The following is a 23634-nucleotide window of genomic DNA, read 5'->3' on the forward strand; positions in this document are numbered from 1 at the left end:
GGGGGTTTTGATCATTTCGGCCCCCATTATTCCCATCTAAAGGCATCATAAGAGAATGTGCACAAAATTTCTTGCCCAAAGATCATTACTCGAAGTTGAGTTCAGATTATAGTTGGATGGTTCTTAGGGCAGCCATGCTTTATTTTCCAATTTCACCAATTATGTTTGTTAATCTTCAATTACACATATGTACTTAAAAAATCGTGTAATACAATGATAACTTTTGATAATTATATTATGATAAATCAATTACAAACTATTTTTGAAAACCCTTTTAAATCCCAATTTAAATAACTTTTAAGAATAAGACAAGGAAGAATTAAAGTGTTAAAATCTAACTACTCTTAGCTATAGAAGTGTCATTTAAACAATCCCTAAATTAAGTTTAGGGAAAAGGTTTTTTGATTCAATGGGCAGAGTACACTAGCATGCCTGTGTTTATCGCTCTCCTCTTCCAAACATGGAATGATCTTGCTCTACCTTCCATGCATGATACCGTTTTGACGTACCTCGGTAGCGTGCTCCTCTACACTTGCTTAGACCCTCATCTATTAAGTTATTAACAATATAGAGAAACTACACTAGTACAAGTGTGTTTGGGTGAAAGCTTACATGAAAGGTTCTTAAATTTGGACTTCATGAGGGAAGTTGGGGCTTGCAAACAGTGTAAGATATGACCTTACTCTTCTTAGAATTTAAATATCAGAAACTAGTGTAGTCATTTCTCCACCATAATGGAATGTTCACGCACCGCATTGGCGACAGTTTTCCTCCCACCACGCTGGAATGTTAACCCACCAGTGGTCCAAAAATTAAATTCTCGAGAAATCGCCTTTGGATTCTTTTTTTACTCCTTCCTTACATGTCCAAATGGTTTCTAGATTGCCAGATCAAATAGGTTAACATGCGAAAGACATGCAAAGGTTTAATTTCTGCTAATTTCTCTGCCTAAAGCTGGGAGTCCCGTCTCCATCAATCCCTACCAATTTCCCAATTTTTTATAAACTGCTTAAGATGCACTGAGTGAGGATCATCCCTCCAGGATTGGTAAACAGTAGCAAATCAACTTGGTAAAAGCTCAATAGGAATGCAAGCAGGTGACTTAGACATAGGATGCATACCATTATAACCACGTCCCAGTAGCTAAATTTCTCAGCAGATTGATCATACTGCTGATTTCCAAGTGAAGTTAGTTAAAATGCTAAAACAGACAAACCAAAAAAAAATTAGCAGTAGACCAAACTTTGGTCACCAAAGACTACCATGAGGGTTAAACTCCACAAAGAGGATGGGATGGGCACCAGAACAACTCCTAGATGATCATCAAATCCAACCCTCCCCCTCCACCCCACCCCCGCAAGAAGAAGAAAAAACCAGAATCATTGTGCAAGACTTCATGCAACTAATAACATTAAACAAGAATGACTACAACACAACTCTATTAGTCTATCTTTATATAGGCTGAGGAACAATATCCGTACCAGATCAAGAATGAAGCCATTTCTCATCCTGCTATGGAAAGTAGGATATGAAATCCCTCAAACTGGTTAAGTACTTCCTCTCAGTGCATGTGGATGAAATTAGACTTCCTAGCTACAACAAGAAGGCTATCATATTCATTATTAAAAAAAAAAAAAAAATAGCACCCAATCCTCTTTGAATGCCGATATTTTGTTCTTTTTCCACCTGTCAGCTGGGACAAGCTTTCACCGAATGCGGTTATATGTGTTTTCCTTAGATAACCCCCATCTGGGCAAAAAGGATATAACTGTTATATGCCACGATATATTATATGTCAAGGACCATTTGATGTAGATCGAAGCATGAAGAAGAGAAGAGTCAGCAATTACTGTTCACGTGTCACAGCCCATATTTTCCTTGTGTGGATATATTTTTTAGAAGATTTTGTGGGCCCATCAAGTAGAGAAAGATTCTATTCTAATGCTACCATAGTTTAGGTTCTTTTTTCAGTTTTAGAAAGTATATTAGGTAGTTTCTAATTTCAGTTTGTTTCTATTTTGGTTTCCTTGATTGTTCAGAAGTCCGAACTATGAATATGAAGCCTTGTAGTTTCTAATTTTAGTTACTTTCTCTTTTAGTTAGGATTTAGTAGTTTCTATTTTGGAAAGTTTCTATTTTTATTGTGAGCTTGCCTAAGCTATTAATAGGCCATACATTGTAATGAAGGAACAGAATTTGAGAAAAGAATTTTCTGGCCAATTTAGCCATCGAATTATGGGAGATCCTCCTTGTTTCAACAGCTGAGATAGCTGTGAGTGAGAGTCCCAGGCTGAGTGAGCCATTCCCCGACCCCCTTCTCTTCTATTTTCTCTTCTTCCCCCACTCGAACTCCACGTTCTCTGTTGTTTGAGACCATAATCGAGTGCTGCTGCTGCTGCATCAGTGAAGGACCAGAATACATCCCCATATTCAACTAGAAACTGTTGATCACAACCACAAAAGGATCGAGTCAACCCCGTAGATCAGTTGTCTGCCCAAAATTCTCCAGCAACTTCTGAATCCCATATCTTCACCACCCTCCATCAGAATCTGTTGAGAGTTGGAGAGCTGAATCACACCACCAGACACTCCACTCGATCCCTGTTGCAAGCCCATTCTATTGGCTGGATTGTTCTACAACACAAACCTTCTATTTTCATCCTCAACTCATATTTCCACTTCTGTCCATCAGAATTGAACCAAACTTTCAGCAAAGATTCTCCTCATTGCCTACTCCACTCGATCAACCTTAGAGCCCATTCTCACCGCTGATTTGCCTAGTATTTATTACCTTCTATTTTGGTGTTTACCTCCTAAATCTGATTTTCTTCCATTACGATGATCTGCTGCAACTATTAACAATCCTACTGTAGAGTGGTTCTTACTTGAACCCCTCCTACATTATGTAGAAGGGGTTACACTAAGAACCTATATTTATCAAACAGGTCACTTTATATACCACCAATAAACAATCCCTTTAATCCTCCAAATCCTAACCCTCCCAAGCACCAACCAATTATTGTTAATCTATCCCTTAACCTACCCTATAGTCTTCTCAAACCAGAGACCACAACCATCTCAATTAACCAAAATACCAACAGTACACTCCTATTTATTTTAAACCACTTGTCACCCTAACCTTCGAAACACTACCATAATTACACTTATCTTTCCAAGATCCTGCATTAGTTTTAACATTGTTGTACATTGTAACATACACGAGCAACACAAGATATCAACAAAACAGTCTGGAGAGGTCATCTCTATAAACTGGGAAACTTTTGATCCTGAAAGAGATTTGGATGGTTTCTTGGAGAGATAGAGGATCACAGGACCTGGAAGAGGTATTTCAAGCTCCATTTGGATCGAAGAACATGGCTGGAAATGGCTTGAAAGCTTCTTAAAGGACCAATTACAAGTTCAAGGGAAAAAACTCACCAGTTGAAATCCAAGAATTGGAATGAAAGATCCATCCTTTTGGAGAACAAAACTCTTAAGAGGATGTCTTACAAACATATATGAGTACCTTAAGGAGGATAAAGCATGAAAATCAACATTGCTGAGGGTTAATTTTTATATGGTATTGAATTTTGTACAAAGTACTACGATCTACATTTTCCCTGCAGTAGATTCAAACCCACAGTTATTGAAGGAAAAAAAAATACATGACACCAATTTGACATTGTCAATAGGAGTAATGTTGATGAAGTAGCATTATTGTGGCTAGATTGGTATGACCCAATTTGGAAACTTAAACCAATCCAAACCAGGATTTTGGTCCCCAAATAAAAAATACTTAGGGGATGTACTTTTTTGTTTGGGTTATTTTTTAAGTCAAATTTTTATTTTATATTATGGGAACTAGTAAGAGAGTCTGTTTCAGTAGTTCCCTAGTTTGAATTCAATTCAGTTCTTCAGTTCCTATTTTAGAATGTGATTGGGAATCCCTTTTTTTCTCTTTATATATATGAATGTAAACCAAGTGATGGAGCAGTGAATTGAAGGTGAATAAATGAACAGTTGCTGAGTTGCGTGCGGAGCAAGCTTGTTGGTTGACTGCTTTCTCTCTTCCCTCTCTATCTCTGGATTTCAGTGAAGACTATATTCTTCCTGTATTACACAAAAGCCACTAGTTCCTGAGCTTTACTACTGTTTTATCCCCTCTAATTTTAAATTTCAGAAAAGCCATTTTTTGGCCTAATACTAGTTTACTTTCTTAAGCGTTCAACTGTTTCTCAATTTACAAAACTGTCATTATCTTAATTATTTGGGCGTCTAACATTAGGTTGGGACCATAGCAACCCAGAATTAGGGATTTGGAACTTGGAACCCCAGGGTTTCATTAAATGTTTAGAACCCAACTGTTCCCATGGACAGCAGCTCTTTACCGTTTTGCATGACACAAGGACTTCTCACCCATTCAATAGTGCGAAGCCCTGAATTACAAATATGTGATGTAGAATTTCCACCAAATAAACTCAAGAATAGGAAAGTCCCCACCATAAAACTTCCCATGTATTGCTTTCACTCTCACAATTAAAATTCACCTTCCAACAACTCAAAGAGATGGAAGGAAGCAATTTAAGCCTGTTACTAGGGGTAGTTCTTAAAAAATAAAGAAACATTGCACCAACTTGACATCATCAATAGGAGTCATGTTTGGATGCTTGTTACCCTCCCCGGACAGCAGCTTTCTTAATGTTTGCATGACATGCTAGTCCAAATAAAATCAGTGAATCACCTTTTCTTCCAACTTGAAATAGCTGGAAATAACTACAAATAGGATTATACCCTGCCAAGTTATTAAGGGTGTGTCTACTGAATTTAGCAAGTTGATTTTCTAATAGCACTAAGGGAGGTCCAAGTCCATCCACAAATCAGTTATGGCTGCTAGGATTAAATGCTACCTACTGTACCAGCCGCAGCATTCAAATTAAATAACCATATTTATCATCCAGACAAAAACCTAAGGTCTGAAATAATATTGATGATCAGAACAAATATCATCAAACAAGAAGAAAATATGCCTTGCAGAGATGGCTTTAACTAGAAATTATCATGAATGGAGATTTTGACACCCATATAGGTAACATTGCAAAATAAAACATTCAACCATTGTGACAAAGCCTCTCTTTTGAACTATCTTAGTTAATTGATTAATACAAAGAGACTTATGTGCGCATCACCCACTACACACAGCCGAATCCTAGAGACCTGACAAATCTATGAAAACATGGAGTTTGTTACGCATAGAAAAAGGTTAGGTAGATAAAAAATATTCCACAACCAAAGAAGAAATTCCAGTATTACTATTACCAGTCATCTGCAGATACTAGTAGAGCAACACCCCCACTTTGCAAAAGCTACAATGCCTGTCATTGAACATGAGTACTAGTATAGTCGCTCATTCATGTACAAGTAGTTGCGTTTATAACTATATAGACATGCTTTCTTCCTGATCTCATGCAATAGAGGGCACAAAATGCACAAATCTATTGCAAGCATAATGCCAGTACAAACTCACAAATTGGGTTAAATTTAGGTGAATTTGAGGTGACCTAAGTGAGCATAAGACCTCTTTCTATAATCATAACAACCCATAAAAATAGTCAAAAGCTATGGGCAAAACTAAATGAAATATTCCCAAACAGTCACTCCTTAAAAACAGAATACTCTGTGTAGACTAGCAGAATTCCTTTCCATCTTATAAGGGCAGCAGAGAACCAAATTGTTTTTCCAACACAAACCAATAATCAGAAGTACATAAAATAAACGAATAAGCAAAAGTTTGGCCGCCAAACATCCCCCATCTTCTCAAAAAAAAAAAAATCAATTCTCACCATATGAAACTAGGTCTTTCGACGCAAACGCTTCCTTAACTTCTTGTATTTGTGCTTGTTCATCTTCCTCTTCCTCTTCTTCTTGACACTATCAGCCCAAACAGAATGATCGTTACCAGGCACGACGTCCTCTGCATCCTCAGAGACCACAGTATCGAATACTGTCGGTGAAACATGACTTAAGCAATACCCGAACGGGAAACTAGGGTAGATCCAGGAGGGCTGCGCATTGGTTGGTTTCTCTCCTCGTATAGATGCCAATATAGGGTGTGAATTACAGAGATACTCAGGTTTGCTTTCACGATGATCGGTTTGATCAAGCACAAAAGGAGCCGCCAGGCTTGATGGTTGAGAGCTGTTGAAGCTTGAGATGATTCTCAGTGCCGAAGGTTTCTTCACGAATTTATGCAGAAAACCAGCCATTGTGAGATTAGAAACGAAGACTCTCACACTGTAATACACTGATGTGTATTAATCCCTGTTTCCTATGCGAACCAATTTAATTAGGTTTCGGTGTTTGACCTTACGATGATCTCCCAATTACGGAGCTACTCCACCCCGGTCTGAGGCTCCAAGGCCAAGAAGGAAAAGGCTGCCTCAATTTTGATACATTCCGAATACGGGTACAGTGGTTCACTATTTAATTGACTTCCGAGTTGCGAACTTGCGATCCACATAGATGGAAAACAGGTTTTCCGACTTGAATCGTCAATTAGAAAAAATCTAGGCTGTGTTTGGGAGCCGAGGAAACAAAAAAGACAAAAATTATGTTGACACAAATCACAATATATGAATTTTTTTTTTTTCATAAAAAAAAAAAAATTTGGCCCTATCAGCCCGAGCACACCTTGAACCTGAATAGGGCCTGGGCTGATATTTGGCATTGAGGGCGGGTTAGGGCTGAAAATTTTTGGCTCTGAGTTAGGGTCGGGTTGAGCCAGGGTTGAGACCTCAGGCTAAACCTGACCCGATCGGCCTGACCCTGTTTTAAGTTGGACTATTGATATAATATATAATATATACAATTATATATTATAAACTTTAAACATCACCCGCATTTTGTTATACAATATATTATATATGAAAATAATAAGTGATACAATACATTTTATTATAGTGCTATTTTATGTAAAATTGATCATTTTCTCCTTGGTCCATTCCAGACCATGCATTTCCTTCCCCTCCCCATAATCAGAGCCAATCAGGGTCAACCCGCCCTAACCTTGAGGGCGGGTTAGGGTTGGATTTTTCAGGCCTTGAGTCAAGGTCGGGTCAGGCTTGGGCCCAACTAAAGGGGCTTAGCCGCTTAGGGTTGGATTAGGGTTTTATAAAGCAGATCCAACCCGACCCTATTGCAGCCCTAATTTATGCGTCTATCTCTCCTCTCAAATTCAATTTTTTTTGAATTTTTTCTTTTCTTTTCTTTGTTTCAAAACATAGCCCTAGTGATTCAGCCTTATAAAGTCTGATCAAGATGAGTTTTTTTTTCCCCATTGTAATAATTATGTATAATTTAATTAAAATAAATGAAAAATATTGAAAACTCAGGAAAAACAAGATCAAGGAATCACATATCAATGCATTTTGAATTTGTACCACTAAATAAGATAAGGGAGTTGAGGTTTTCATAATGTTATGTAATATGGATTTGCTATTTTACTCGACTCGATTTCTAAGTGAATTTGATTTATTTAAAAAATGGAGAAAACTTGCCAAGTTTATCATGACGTGGGTAAAAATACTTTTGTTTTACTCTAGTCGAGTCTATATGACTCTTGACCATGTTTTTCAAAATTTTGACTCGACTCAAGTTGACAAGCCCCAGTTAAATCCCTGGGATTTTCAACCATGGCTAAAATGAGTCATTACCCAAAGCGGCCGATTTCAAAACTAGAAAATCAAATTGCCCCCATGCAGGATCGAACTACAGACCTTCAATTTACAAGACTGACGCTCTACCACTGAGCTATAGGGGCGGAGATGTTTTAGAAGGAATATATTTACTTACAATAATCTAAAATTTATTTCTTTTTATTCAAATTCTCTTATCAGAAATCCACATCGTCGAAGTTCCCTCCACACTCCACAAGACTATAGGAGTAGGGGTAGAGCATTAATCAATAGAGAACACCTTTGATCCCGTTAAACGTCACTCTTTCGTAGACGTAATTAATTTCATTTGGATTCCATGTATTCGTGAGGTTGGTTTTATGATTTATATATGGGTTTTTTATAATTACCACCCAAAAAACTTTATTATTTACTATTATCCCCCCAAAAACTTTCAAACAACTGTTACCCCCCATGTTGCAAACTAATTACTAAATGGACCCCACCGTTACAGACCCATAACATGGGGGTTAGTAGTGATACAAAACTGTTGTCACAAATTTTTTAGGACGAAAATACCCTTGGTCAAAAGTGAAATAAACCCTTTGATTTTCGGCTTCGTCTCAGCCCTCTTCACTTCATCCTCTCCACCTCACCTATTGCAGCAAACCGAAGGAAGAAGAAGAACTTCGTCTCAGCCCTCCTCTTCTCCCAAACCAAGCTCGAACCCTAAATGCCTTTGCAAGCCTGCATCCATTGGAGAGTGGAGACTCGCAAGACTGCTGCCGCAAGCTGCATCCGCTTGGAAGGGATCAAATGCATCGGTAATAAATAAATAATAAATAATGGATAAAAAGGGCATATATGGCTAAATAGGGTTTCAGTGAAACATTTTCACACGATTTTCTCCATTCTCCGTGACTCTTCTTCTCCACTCTCCCAACGCCCAAGTCCCAAACTTGATTTTCAGTCCCCGTGACTCCATTCTCCCAACTCCGAAATCCCAAACTTGATTTTCAGTCACCGTGACTCGCAATGCCCTATTGTTCTAAATAAAACTTCAAATATGGTAGAGGATTGAAGGTTTAGATCTGGTGTAAACCGTTGATGATCGATCTTCACAAGCAGATCTGTTTTATTTCGGAAGTAACGTAGTAATTGCAGACGAGAATCACAAGATCTGCAACCTGGAACTTTGAGAATCGATAATCAGGTTTGCTCTTCTATTCTATCATGGCTTGTTCATTTCTCCTTCCCTTTAGAAGTGTGAGAGCAGAGGAATATCTACATGTGGACCGTGGGTTGTGTAGTACAGTAGGTCTTCAATGAAGTAGAAGAAAAAAAAAATCAAAAGGGATGTAAAAGAGATTCATTACTTTGTCGGCCATTTCACAGATCTCCATTAATGTTAATATGAACATGAGATACCCTCTTTGATCAAGCTCTGTTACTATAAAAATCTGAACTACTCATTCAATAAGAATCATAAAAAACCCAAGTTAATGGATCGATCCAGAAAAGGAAAAAATAGCAAACCTGGAGAAGATGGTTTCACAAAGACTTGAATGAGCCTTCCAATCAACTGAGAAGGGAGAAGACATGCTGCAATCAAATACCTTTAGATGGAGAGTGGAAACTCGTCAAACTCGCACTGGCAAGCCTGCAACTGTTGCTTAGGAAGGGATAAACTCCACAGGTTTATTTCACTTTTGACCAAGGGTATTTTCGTCCTAAAAAATTTGTGACAACGGTTTTGTATCACTACTAACCCCCACCGTTATGGGTCTGTAACAGTGGGGTCCATTTAGTAATTAGTTTACAACATGGGGGGTAATAGTTGTTTGAAAGTTTTTGGGGGGAGGGTAATAGTAAATAGTAAAATTTTTGGGGTGGTAATTCTAAAAAACCCTTTATATATTGAATTTGCCAGGAGATGACTCGATTTTTAAGTTCGTCTGGAGCAGAAGAGCCCTAGGTCAGTTTCTCTCCAATTTTCTCTGTTTCCTATTTTTCGGGTATCTCTCATGTAGTCATTTTCCAACTTCCAACTCCACTTTCAATCTTCTTGCTTTGTTTTCACCTTTATGCGCAGAACGTGAAGGAAATGGAAGTGTCGATAATATGGACGGCGCGGTATAATTTTAATTTTCGTCTCTCACGCTCTGCGCCGCTTGGATCGGTACGCTAAACTGCAACTAAAACGTTTCGCTTAATTCTGTTGTGGCGAGGCTTTTATTTTTATTCTTAAATTTCATGTCTATTTGGTGTAATTCTGTTGTCGAGATGTTTTTTTTTTTTTAATTTTATGCCTATGTAGAGATCCATCTATTGTATTAGGTTAATCTTCCAGCCTTTGTTACATTTCATGCTCATAAGAGTTCATGGCATTTTTCTGTGGAATCTGGAAACTGGAAATTCGAGAGTCAAATTCCTTTTCTTCCCTTCTTGATGGTAATAGAACAACTTTGTTAAAGATGGACAGATAGTATATGTATTTAGGACATCACGTTTTAATGTTTTGCCCCTTAGGAGAGAAGTTCTCGACTTGGAGGCTAAGGAGCATGCTGTTGATGATATTGTTGGGATCTCTTTTTAACGATATCCAAAACCAATAGTGTGTAATGGCATTGGATCGAATCTCAGCTCCAAAACTTGTAAAAAAAAACGCCCATGATACTTACATTCCAATCTTTGAATGCTCCACTGATCCTAGAAGGTACCCAATGCACAATCCATCAAAGTTAAGTTTGAAGTGGGAGGAGAATAGGAAAGGACACCAATCATTTCTTTAAGGGTAGACTAAGCAATCCTAAACTTCTTCACAACTATATTATCCCCAAGTATTCCGCTAGTATATCAGTTGCAGGAACCTGATGAGCGACATCAATACTTGTAAACTGTATGGTATTTATTTTCTTGTATACATGCGATCTGTCCTGAAAGATCCTGACATCTCTTTTGTTGCCATATGCCTGATAGCATGACAGTTGATGGACAGATCCATTGTGTATTGTTCCTTTCTTAAGACAGGTAAAATGAAGGCATAGTTCTAAATCTCCGTCGATATCTCGTTTTTTATAGAAACCGAGACGAAACCTTGAGTTGACGCTAATTCGTATCGACTTTCGACCATATTTCACACATTTCGATAGTTTCGACTGAAAAATACCAAGTTTAGATCAATTTCGACCAGTTTTGATCAGCCCATGACATGTCGAGTTTTGCCCAGAAAATACTTGGTTTTGATCAAAACTTGGAAAATCTCGGTTTCAGCCAGGGTCAAAACCGCTTGAACGAGGGATTTTCAAGACATCTAGAATGTCCTAGCCTTGGGTGATTAAACTTTAAAAGAAATGTAACTTTAAACTACCTTTTGACTGAAACCTTGAAACAGCTTGGAATGACTCCTTTAATACTTGAAGATACAACGATGGGATGGAAGGATGGATAGAGAAGGATTTGTAATCGCTCAATTCTTTTGTTCTCATACTTCGTTTTCACAATGCTCTCAAGGCTCTTGAATACTCGAGTCTTTGATCTCTCCTCTACTTGTGTGAAAGAATGAAGACTCTATTTATAGGCATTTTAGAGACTTGATAAGTAGACATTTGAGGCTTGATAAGTGGACATGTAATCCTTGGTAGGTAGGTTACGGGTAGGAAACCATGTGAACTTGCTGGTAGCTAGAGAATCTTGTACTGGTTGCTGGCAACCATGTAACTTGCTTGTTAGTTGCCACTATAGCCACATGCTTGGTAGATTGAGATGATTTAGTGCCAACTGGTGGTTGCACCAACTAACCCTGTTGATGTCATTGCTAACGTCATTTGCTGATGTAATTGCTGATTCACCTTCATTCTTTTGTTTATACCTCTTTTTGTGCTTTTGTCTTTTATCCATGTCACCTGATCATGATTTATTTGGATTAGTTGTTAATTTTCTTTGATCCAGTTCTCCAAATAATTTTGTTCTTCCCTTCTATTTATTCTTCGATGGGGACCACCTTCCAGTTATCTCTCTTTGTGCTAAGGATGCTGTTGAAACTTGTTCAGAGACTTTGATGGCCTTTTTGTGTTCTTTGTTTGTTGGCTTCATATTGAGGACATTGTAGAGATAGAAATCCCTTTGGACATTGATGACTTCATTTGAGACTCTTGTCTTTTAGGGATCCATTAAGATGAAGACTCTCATAGGAAGACTGTAGTCAATTTATTAAAATTCTTCTTTTGAGGAGGAATCATCTGAGTCTGATGAAGGGTCCGGATCAGAGATCTCAATTGGATGATTTGCAGTGCTAAGTGATTGCGTTGTGCTTCGTGTGGATTGTGATTGTGGTGTGTGCTCATCATTTTTTTATCCCCAAAAAGAACCTGCTATGGAGAACATGATCCCATAGCAGTCATCTTTATTGCTTTGTAAATAATTAGTTGGATCCTCATTATCTGTCATTTGCTCTGTATGATCGCTATTGCCACTTGTAGTGGGTTCGTCATTCTTGTCTTCTTTATATAGTCTCATGAGTGTCTCTAGGAGGTATTGTCCTTTTGTTTTTTTTTTTAAATAGGTAAAATTCTATTTTAATGGCCCATGCAGGTCAGTGACTCATTATTTTTGCAATATTTGCCACGTCACGAGACTTTTTAGCATAGTCGTCATGGCGCTTAGGCGAACCAAAGTGGTTGAGGTGGACAAAAAGTAAGGCGACCCAAGAAGGCGACTAGGCTTCCAAGGTATCAATCCAGTCAAAGCTGCCTGGACACCTAGACAATGCCTTGACAACTATGATTTTTAGCAATAAAGGACTCTACATCATCACTGATTCCTTTGTGATTTTTGTTTGGGTGTTGCTTGAACTAATTCGTGATGGATTCTTAGTCTGGTACGAAGGAATGCCATCATTTGATCTTAAACTTTTATACGAATGTTGGTTGTAGAAGAGGAGTATTGTGAAAGAGTCTGTAGTCCCACATAGGATCCAGGCTACTAAAAGGTTGGAAAAGAAAAGAAGAGGAAAAACTGATGCAGTTAAGATTGTCTATGGGTCAATTGGCCTCAGAAGACTTTATTTTTGGCTAATAGTTGGGTTCTATGGACCTTGGGCATTTTATTTTTGGGTGTATTGATGTTATCACCCTAATTCATACACCCATAAAGTGGGGATCAAGTTATTACACGGGATTCGTAGTTGAGTGCTTGAGTTAGATTAGGATACTTAATAGTTATAGAGTTTTGTTTTGAGTCTGTTTACTTTATTGAGTGTATTAGAAGGATTAGGAGTCCTTTTATGAGTCAAATTAGGAATTGAGTGTATTAGAGTGATTAGGAGTCCTTTTATAAGTTAAATTAGGATTTTTAGAAGGTCTATATATATATATATGTAATACATCCCCTCATCAATTAGAGATGATTTGAGTAAAGAAAATGGGTTTTTTCCCTAGAGTTTTGGTGCTGTTGAGAGTGCATACGGGATTGGTATCCCAAACCTGGTTTCTTCTTCTCTCTTCTTCCTCCCAGAAGGATCGATCTCATCTCTCTTCCCTCCCCTTACATCAATCTGATTTCTTCTCTTAACAATGCTGTTGCTTCCTTTATCTCAGATCTGATCACAGATTTGATTATTGAGCTTTTTTGCATCTGATATCCTTAATCTGGATTTTCAAATTGCATAATTGGAATTAAAGCAAACCTGGCCATGGATTTCTTTGTGTTAAAGTTTAGAGTTCGCTTGCCCAACAGAAAGCTTGGTATTTTGCTTATTGATGGAGGGCAAAGCGACAATTTCGTCTCGCGATCTATGGTAGAGATGTTATCAAAGGCCAACTAGATCATCATTGAGTTTGGGGATGACGTCTTTGTTGAATTCTCCATTTCTCAATATTCTGATGGTGCTTATTGTGAAGTGTTTAATTCTTCTCCACGCATTATTAAATTGGGTTGAGAGTGGTTGGAAGAATGAAGAGGTGTCACTGATTGCAACAAAAATTTGTGTATCCTACAACCTTTTCACATGCACCAGACATTTGTTCTTCGAGGGTTAGTTGATGAAGTTTGCTCAAAGTTGAAAGAGACAACACCGGTGATGCAGCATAAAAAAGAACAGCTAAAAACGACAACAAAAAATGAGAAGATTGTGGATCAAGCAACGCCTGAAATCCATGGAGTAAAAACCATTCCTCATCATGAGTTCGTTCTTCCCTACAAATTTTCAGACGTGACTGCAACTCTAAATCTTCATATTTTGGATTTTCTTCAAGTTGCAGACAGAGTACTTTTATTCTTGTCCTACAAAACCTGAGGACGAGTTTTTCTTAACATCGGGGGAATTGGTGCAGTTAAGATTGTCCAATTCGGTCAATTGGACCTCCAAAAGACTTTTTTTTGGCCTATGGTTGGGTTCTATGGACCTTGGGTTTCTTATTTTGGGTTTATTGATATAATGGGCCTAATTTATCAGCCCATAAAGTGGGGATAAAGTTAGTACATGAGATTAGTAGTTAAGTTGAGTGTTTGAGTTAGATTAGGATACTTAATAGCTATGGAGTTTTGTTTTGAGTTTATTTACTTTATTAAGTGAATTAGAGTGATTAGGAGTCCTTTTATGAGTCAAATTAGGAATTTAAGAAGGTCTATATATATGTGTAATACTCCCCTGTCAATTAGAAATGATTTGAGTGAAGAATATGAGTCAAATTAGGAATTTTAGAAGGTCTATATATATATATATATATATATTTTAAGTTTTGGTGTTGTTGAATAGTGCATACGGGATTGGTATCCCAGACCTGATTTCTTCTCTTCTCTTCTGTTTTCTTCTACTCTCTTCTTCCTCCGAGGAAGATCAATCTCATCTCTCTTCCCTCCCCTTGCATCGATCTGATTTCTTCCCTTAACAACGCAATTGCATCCTTTATCTTAGATCTGATCACAGATTTGATTATTGGGCGGCTGGGCCTGCTTGCATCTGAGATCCTTAATATAGATTTTCAGATTGCATAAAAACAGAATCTTGTTCTGTGTATTTGAAATGAGTTTTGAAGGTTTGATATCTTTCCTGGACTTCTTTTAGGAGAATTTGTTCTGTGGCCCCAAAGTAATTCCACCATGTTATGAACCAATATGGAAAAGACACGTTGGATTGTTTGTGAAAGTGGAAGAACCACGAATGAAAAAGAGGTGAATTTTGGTAATAAAATGCCCTGTACCAAGCTTGTTGGTAATCCCAATAGTTGTAGGCTGGAGGATCAAACTTTTGAGAAAACCTGACCAATTGTTTTGGGTTGTGATTTGGCCATTGAGATATGGTCATCACTTTGCGGAATGACATTTTTGAATATTCTTGCTCACCATATTCTTTGTCCCTGCTATGAGTTATTTTGACTGAATCGGTATCCACAGGAATAAACTCGTAGAATTTTTGGGTTGATGAGATTGGAAATGTCAATTTGGAAGGACTATTCTTTTGACAAAGCAGGGGGGGGGGGGTTTAAAATTCTATGAATTTCTTTTCCACTGTTGTAATTGGAATTTGGGTTGATTTGTGGATATTGGAGAATCTTGGTGGAGCAGGTTCAGATCTGCTTGGACTCAGTTAATTGGTTTGTGGTTTGACTGTTGACAATGACATGAAAGAGAAGACATGAATTTCTCTGTCTTAGGGTTTTTCGTTGATTTGTAGCCTTTCCCTGCTCCCACCATCTCTATCCCACACTCTGGAACGACTTATCTACATAGAAATCTTTAACGATTTTGAGAAGAAGCAACACACCTGGACCCCTATGTTTAGTGAAGAAGTCAAGATCTTTAAATGGGTACGTAACTTATGTCGAATCGTTGATCGCTTAGTTACAGGACCAGATGGACTCCTTGTATCACATATTATGGAGAAGGAGAGAGAAGAGGACCAGTAGACTTGTCAAACTATTCAGTTTGAAATGTTTAATCTAACTATAGCACACCATTACAAAATTGGAAGTTCACACGCAAGGCCACTGCTGATAAATGAGAAAATTATGCCAGAGAATCTTCTTGCTTGGCTTGTTGCAGTAGCTTTTCTCTGACCCTCTTGATCTCCATTTCCCTTCGCCTCTCTCTTTCTGATGTAATAAGAAAGAAAATACAATTAAAAATCAAATGAGAGGATATTCTTGATGCTCGAATTTCAAAGAAAAACAGTTTTTATCCACAAATCAATCTTCACATAACGAGTTTAGAGAGCTGCAATAGCATATAATAGTAATTGTTGTTGTATAGGTTGGAGCATGGTAATGGTGTGAGAGCTGCAACTAACCGCTGCAGCAGCTGTACATGACGAACTTCTCCATAATGCTGCCACATTCGTTAGACCACCATCCCAGGGATCATTCCAGTACCCGGCAGGATGAGGCGACTGCAGTGATGCAGAGTGCACAGCTGTTCTAGGTGATCACTGAGTGCCTGAATGAAACCCTTGACATCAACATATGCCTTCCACTTATTGTACTCCTTGAAGCAGTTCAAGATCATGTTCCCCTTGGCTTTGGCAATGTTTGCCAATCCCTTATCAATGCCCATCCTTGCTGGCTGCCGTCGAAGTTGAGCATTGTCATGATTTCCTGCATCATACGGTCGTTCTCAATGGTCTTGTCGTGCTGCATCTTGGAGTACCACATGCTCTCCAGCCGGATCCAGAAGAACCAGATCATTGTGAGGTTATCCCGGTAATAGCTCAGCTTCTCCATGATGATGATGTGAATGTTCCTCCTCACTCACTCCTTTGGGTTGCTCTTCCCCACGTATACCATCTTGAAATCTTGAATGGGATACGTGCTGCCTGTGCGACTGCTCTTGCCCTCGTCTTGAATTTGCTTATCCAATGTATGTCTTCTCCTCCATACAGGAAAATGAGTTGTTCTTCCACTATCTGTTATGTATGTCAAGAATCAATGAAACCAATGCTTGTTATTAGGTTTGTTGTTTACCCCATTGATTATGCGTGGATCAATGCTATGAACCAAGAGTTCAAACCTCTAGGTCTCTTCCCTCCAGAGGGCTTTCGCCCTCATTCTGGTCGGTTCGGGGTTGGTTGGGCTGAACTAGGCCCTTAGCACTATGAAGTATCAAGTCCAGAATGAATCCAAACCGATAAGATATTGGTCATTAAAATGAAAATTGAAACTGATAAGTTATTGGTCCAATCCCTTGTGGTTTCTTATTGGTTTCAGTTATCCGTCTCTTATTGTTTATCATATGTAGACATAATATAATTAATATATAAATTTCAATTACCACATTAAATTGAGTTCCTATTGGTGTGTGTGTGTGTGTGTGTGTGTATACATACATACATTCATTTTGATTTTTAATAGTTATAATCAATTGTAACCTAACGATTACGTAATGAAATAAATAAAGAGAACTTTCTCTAAGCAAGCGTTATAGAGGAACACACCAATGAATTATGACAGAATGATTTCATACATAGGATAAAAGTAATACACATGGACTTGGACCCCTCTGTTTATCTGAGCATTAACATGCATACTAGTTTCAAAATATCTGATAGTTACCACTATACATGTCCAACTAATTTTTTCTTGGTTGGAACATCTCCAACTAATTGTTGTAGCTTAAAAACCTGTATAAAAAAGGCACACAGAATTGACAAAGACTATTTTAAACCCCCCCCCCCCCCCCAAAAAAAAAAAAAAAGAAAAAAAAAAGAAGAAAGACAATTTCAGTATTTCGTAAATGTCAGCCTATAAAAGCATTTTTTGTTGTTTTCAATATATCATTCTTGTTGGATGTACCTATGTCAACTGTAAGTCATCTTTTCTCCATAAATTGCATTTGTTGAGATAAAATTATAATCACATGCAGAATCTATTGGTGTAATGCTACCATATCAATTATGTACATATTCTAGTTGAAGCAAAGATATTTCACAATTCTATATTTCCAGTCCTATTCAGTTTTTATTTCATCAAACATATGAGGTTTTGTCTAAACATTTTAACGTTTAGGTTTTATGCCATGCATATACAGTTTGTTTTAATTATTTATGCGAGGAGGTGATGTATCCTTAGAATTCTGTTGTAATGTTGGATCATTTGTATCTCCTATGTTTTCTTAATGGAAATATTCTCGAGCCTCATTATATTGTATGTGTGATTCTTCTAGGCTCCATAAGGTTACAGGCAAATGAAGAGAAGTAGAACTAATAGGGACGTGATATAGGTGACCCCTGTTTCTGATAAAGGGGGCACTGGCACCTCTATTCTCTGAGTTGGTAAATGACTCCTTAATTCAAGGCTTTTATTTCTTCTAAATGACTAAAGATGCCCTTTATTCTCTTGGTACTTAATTTGGTTCCATTACACTATTTTTCTATAATAAATTAATGGCATTCAGGTTCTCCTTTCTCCACTAGAATACCAGATCCAATTATGAGAGGCCATCAACCGTTTACTCAAATAGGAGTGGAAGGACTTGCTTCCGGAGTATGGATCAATACCCAGGCCAAATATCCAGTCATCAGATGGGAAGCTCATGCTGTTCGCTCAACTGTGCAACATACACATATGCATACCTTCAATTATTCGCTCTTTCTTGCCTAGGTGAAACCCATAGAACCTGTTCGCAAATAATGAACCTTTCCCCCTCTATGAAGAAGTTGTACCTCCTACATTATCCTAATATTGTTCCTCAAAAATCATATTCAAAATGAAGAATCCTAGATTGTTGCAAATGATACATGCATAGAATGGTTTGAAAAGTTGTTTAGATTGATTTTGCATATGTGAATTGGGAGTTTGATGCAAGAGTCTACAACTGGAGAGCAGTCTTTAGACTCTGTGGACTTCTCTTTGATAGACTTTATAATTACATCTATCATTGCTAATCACCTAATAGACAGTTACATCAATTTTAATTGATAATGCCGTGGAGAATATAGATATACATATTTACATATGGACCAAGTTTTTCTTCACCCGTGGAGAAGAAATCTGTCTATAGTACTGGTGATGTAACCATCTGATTGGGACTCTTGGATCATTATTGCACTTCACACTCTATTGATAAAGTCAAAATTGCCCCTTCCTAATTGCAACCTGATAGTACTACTGGGATTGGATGGGGAGATTCCTCCTCAGTCCTCACTGCGGGTGCAGATAAACTAGATGCTATACAACATACAGAGTCATTGATCATGCAATGCTGTTTCAAATGTGCTTTAGGGTTTAATCTGAGAGAGCATACACCGGACATCTGTGCTATTAGGCCTATCCTTGGGATTGTCTACGGTGCAGAAGCAAGCAATCTTGAGAACAAGTAGCATTTGCTCCTCGTACCCATTCCCCATTAGCTTCTCATCAATGGCCCTCCTTGGATCTTCAGAGGTCAAAACATTCCTCAGCCATTTGACCAAACTCATCTCGTTCGTTTCTTGAAAGAAGTCATCCGACGGTAGTTTTCGCATCATCAACACTGCCAGCATCACCCCAAAGCTATAAATATCACACTTGTCCGTGAACTTCAAAGTTTGGTGGTACTCCGGTGCTATATACCCCACCGTCCCTGCCAAGTTAGTTGTGGTCACGTGAGTTTTGGCATCTGGTACGGCCTTGGCCAACCCGAAATCTGCTATCCGGGGCTCCATTTCGTCGTCCAAGAGTATGTTTCCGGGTTTCAGATCCCTATGAATGATGCGTGGGCTATGGTGCATGTGTAGATATTCCAACCCCGCAACGATTCCCATGGCGATTCGGTGTCGGACGTCCCATTCTAATTCCCTTGTCCCCTGCGACACCTCGCGCAGTACATCTTGTAGGCTCCCATTCTTCATGTACTCGTACACAAGTAGATGGCAGTCCGGGCGAGGCACATGGGCTAGCAGAGGTAGGAGATTCCGGTGACGGATTTGGCCGACGGTTTTGATTTCCGATCGAATTTGCCGGAGCTTCTTACTGAGTAACTTGCTTTCTTCATCGACAAGCTCGGTTGCATCAGTGGGCTGTTGGGGTTCAGACTGAAGAACCTTCTTGATGGCAATGATCTTGCCATTGCTTCCTGGAAGCTCAGTCTTGTAAACTTCTCCACATCCTCCATGTCCAATGAGCTCCAAGGAAGACAGAGCGTCTTCTTTCTCGAGGAAGGCTATGGCCTCTGCGTCCTTGATCAAGGGGCTGAAGATCACTGGACCTGTGTCTTTCCCTCTACCTTTGATGCATCTCAAGAGCAATTTGAACAGAAGAGACACTATAAGCCCTGATAACAATCCCATAGCAAGGCCCGGAAAGAACCCGATGACCCAACCTTTGAGCTTTCTTTTGCTCTTGCCATCTTTGTGGGCTGACGAAGTTGAAGGAGATGGGGCTTGAGCATCGAAGGATTTAGATTTACTAGTGGGTGATGGTGATGGTGCAACTACAACTACAATGCCTCCTACTTGATGACTCTGTGTGGAATTCTCGGCCAATATGTAGCGCTTGGGGAGACTATTGGTTATGGTTTTAGTCTTCAACCGGGCAGAGACGGAATACCCAACTTGGTTCATTGCTGGGACGAGGCCTTGGAGGTGATTATTTCCAGAAAGGTTCAAGTATCGGAGATTTCGAAAAGATCGAAGTGAATTTGGTATTCTTCCACGGAACAGATTGTCGGCGAGAGAGAGGCTCTCGAGGTTGGGAAAATACCTTAAGAAGCTCAGGTCACCAGATAATCTATTGGAAGAGAGATCAAGGGAGCGGAGACGTACGAGGGAGGACACCTCCGATGGAACCTCGCCGGAAAAACGATTATTCCGGAGGTTTAAGACTTCTAACTTCTGGCAGTCAACGATATGGAGAGGAATCTGGTCAACGAGTTTGTTGTTGGACAACGAGAGCTCTTTGAGCTCTGACAACCATCCAATGGAAGGAGAGAGAGATCCGTTGAACCCTCGAGAGTTGAGGACGATCCTAGTGACTCGGAGAATCGGCGGCGATTCAGTGGAGTTTCTCCTTTCACAGTGAATACCTGCGGTTTTATGGCAGGGATTTCCATTTCTTGAAGGTGAAATATGGAGTTGAGGAATGGGGAAACCAAAATCAATCGAGAGTGTGGAGATAGCTTCCAAGTCTGAAGGATGGAGAATTAAATTGGCATCGACGACAAAGAGGGGATGAACTAGGGCCAGGAAAAGGAGATACACTTGAAACTGAACTGCAAGGGAAGCCATTATCGGACTGTCTAGCAGCAGTAGCACGAAAGGCTCTTCCAGGTAGCGTCGATGCCAGAATTCCCTTTCAACTGGAAATTAAAACCAAAGACCCAAAGAGAGAGAGGATTGGTTCTGCACTTGCGGATCAAACTTTGACTAGTGTTTTCTATTTACTTGCATTTTTATAAACAATCACGCTTGGAAAACAGGCCCAGTAGGGCCGAGACTAACCCAACCATGCCGTATTCTCTGGGTAAAGGTTCGTTATATTATTGGGGTCCAGTCAACCCCGTCGGAGCCGGATCCGTTTTGTACTGGGGTGTAGGTAGTTAGTCAATAAATCATTAAGAGCCGTTGGATAGGCTTCTGATGCAGGCCGCTTATTAAGACATGATGAAAGAGAAGACAGATTTCTCTTTGGCGTTCTTCATTGTTTCGTAGCAGGGAATAAAAATGCTCTCCAATTCTTTGAAAATGCATGCGGTTCAGTTTGGACTGAGAACTCTGACTTGTGATAGATTGTAAATCCAGTGGTCCCAAGGTCAATTGACCCAATTTTTATTTTATTTTTCCCTTTTTCCTCGTTGCAGCCCTTTCTGGTCTCAGTCTTCAACCATCGCTCTCTCGAGTCTGTCTTGAATTAAATATCCACAAAGAAGTCTACAACGACTTGAAGGAGCAGACAAGTCGTCACGTTCTTATATATGGTGTCAAAATTAAGATTTGCTTACCAAGTAATGGGATGGTTCAGTTTTGATTTCTTAATGGTATTGGGTACTTAAATTATCAAACACTCATATAGGGGTGTCAATCGGTCGATCAGTCCGGCCTGGTTTCCTCTGGGCTGAATTGGTTTCAGTTTACAAATAAGTGAGATCAAAATCAAACTATTAAGAAACTTCGGTTTTCAATTTGTCTCAGTATCAGTCTAATATGATTACGGTTTATTTCGGGTTAATATCGATTTTGATCGATTTATGTTTGAGCTTGAACCACAACGGAATCTTACATTCATAACCTACAGTGAGAAAAGATTCAATAAAAACAATTTAAACCATCTTCCCCAAATCAAACAAGTAAACAAAAATGAATACGGAAATTGATTTGATGTTCATGTTATAATCGGATCAACGGAAAATAAATTGTGAAAGGAAGATAACTAATATTGAAAGCAATAGATAAATAGAGTTTGTAACATAATCATTATTACAAATAAAATAATTGTTTATCATTGTAAGAGGAAGATAACTAATATTGAAATCAATGGATAATTAATGAGTGAGAAGATAATTAATATTGAAATTAGAAAATGAATCCTGCTATCAAATTATTCATTTAAATTTCTATAACTAGTTTTGTATAGTACACAACGAAATCAATGGAAACATTATTACAAATCATTTTCCCTATTCATAACCTCATTCTTATTGTTTTGGAACAATTCCATTTACAATCAGAAAAAATTCACTAATATTGAAACCAATGGATAATCAATTCATTTATTTATTCATAACTTCATACTCAGTGAATTTTTTTTATCGGTTTCAGTCTAGATATCAACCAGTTCAATGCAGTTCGATTTTTAGTCAGTCCCGTCATACCCAGTCCAAAATCAATCTAATAAGAATCGGTTCAATTGATCCGGATTTTTTCAATCAATTTTATTAGTTCGGGGTAGGTTTTGACACCCCTACACTCTTTGTTGGGAGAAATAATGCTGACAAACTGCGTAGTGTACACTAGTACCTCCCTGTCTCTCTCTCCTCCCCTCCCCTCCTATGAAATGACATATAGTCTCCCTTATTGTGGGAGGAGAGAGAGATAGACACATGGAGGAGCTAGCACACACTATGCAACCTCTCAACGTTCTCTCTCCCTTCTTTGTAAGTATGTCATAACGTGATTGCAAACTTGCAGTTCCTTAACGATCTAGGACCTTCAAGTCTCATTACTCAAATATAAGTGTTTCTTTGACATGTAACCCTTAGTTTTTATTTTTAGTTATAATACAACCTTTATATAATTAGTTATAAGTATTAAGGGCAAGAGATCGTTGCTTGGTTGTTTAGCTAGCCCCTACAGTCCTGCACCAACATGGAGACCAAGGAGAATGCATGCAGGGGGATCAACAAGAATGAGATTTTTTTTTTTAAATTTTTAGAAAAGGCTAAGGTAGTTTAAGCTGCTCCTGTGTCTAAGCGTAAGTGCCACGAGAACATGCAACATTCTTTTCCCATAGTATTAATTAATCTTAAATACATGTTAAACTGGATTAAGTTTTCCTTTCCATCACCCTTGGAGAAGGAAGGATTCCTTCACCATTGTGATTGGATTCCATGTAACTCCGACCTTCTTTCAATGCTATCAAAGGGTCAGATCTCTATGGTTAGGTGATTTTCTCTTCACCATAGGTGAATAAAGAATTTTTGGGACCTACTAAACTTGGAGACAATTGTTACATATAGGTAATTACACAGAGTTGGCGTTAAAAATGGACCTCTCTCACAATTACAGATAAGGGAAAAAGATTGTGGGGATAACGGCACTCTCTCTCTTCTTTAATTATGTGGATCTTCTTGTTAACAAAATCAATTCCCGACCATGATGGGTGTGGAGTGTGAGAATCCTTACATACTGACAGCGTGGGAATCCTCCTTCTCTCTCACACACATACATGTAGTATTTTGTCTCTATCTTTTACTCTTCTCATGAAATAACCTTGCTTCCTTCCCATGTTTGAAACATTTTCGTCACTCTTCATTTGTGCACTTCCCGTTATGCCACTTG

General features: G+C 38.6%; 2 protein-coding genes and 1 non-coding gene across 3 annotated transcripts; all 3 read right to left on the reverse strand.

Annotated features, from left to right (window-relative positions):
• Positions 1-5849: 5849 nt before the first annotated feature.
• Positions 5850-6263, reverse strand: LOC122654017. The gene has a single exon (XM_043847990.1). It carries the CDS (start codon positions 6261-6263, stop codon positions 5850-5852), a length of 414 nt encoding a protein of 137 aa, XP_043703925.1.
• A 1481-nt stretch (positions 6264-7744) lies between these two features.
• Positions 7745-7816, reverse strand: TRNAT-UGU. Its single transcript has one exon. It is a non-coding gene; the product is annotated as a tRNA-Thr (tRNA).
• An 11027-nt stretch (positions 7817-18843) lies between these two features.
• Positions 18844-20865, reverse strand: LOC122654020 (leucine-rich repeat receptor-like serine/threonine/tyrosine-protein kinase SOBIR1). The gene has a single exon (XM_043847993.1). The coding sequence runs from the start codon at positions 20863-20865 to the stop codon at positions 18880-18882; it is 1986 nt and encodes a 661-aa protein (XP_043703928.1). The 3' UTR covers positions 18844-18879.
• Positions 20866-23634: the final 2769 nt, after the last annotated feature.

The sequence above is a fragment of the Telopea speciosissima genome, chromosome 3 (genome assembly GCF_018873765.1).
Source record: "Telopea speciosissima isolate NSW1024214 ecotype Mountain lineage chromosome 3, Tspe_v1, whole genome shotgun sequence".
NCBI lineage: Eukaryota > Viridiplantae > Streptophyta > Magnoliopsida > Proteales > Proteaceae > Telopea > Telopea speciosissima.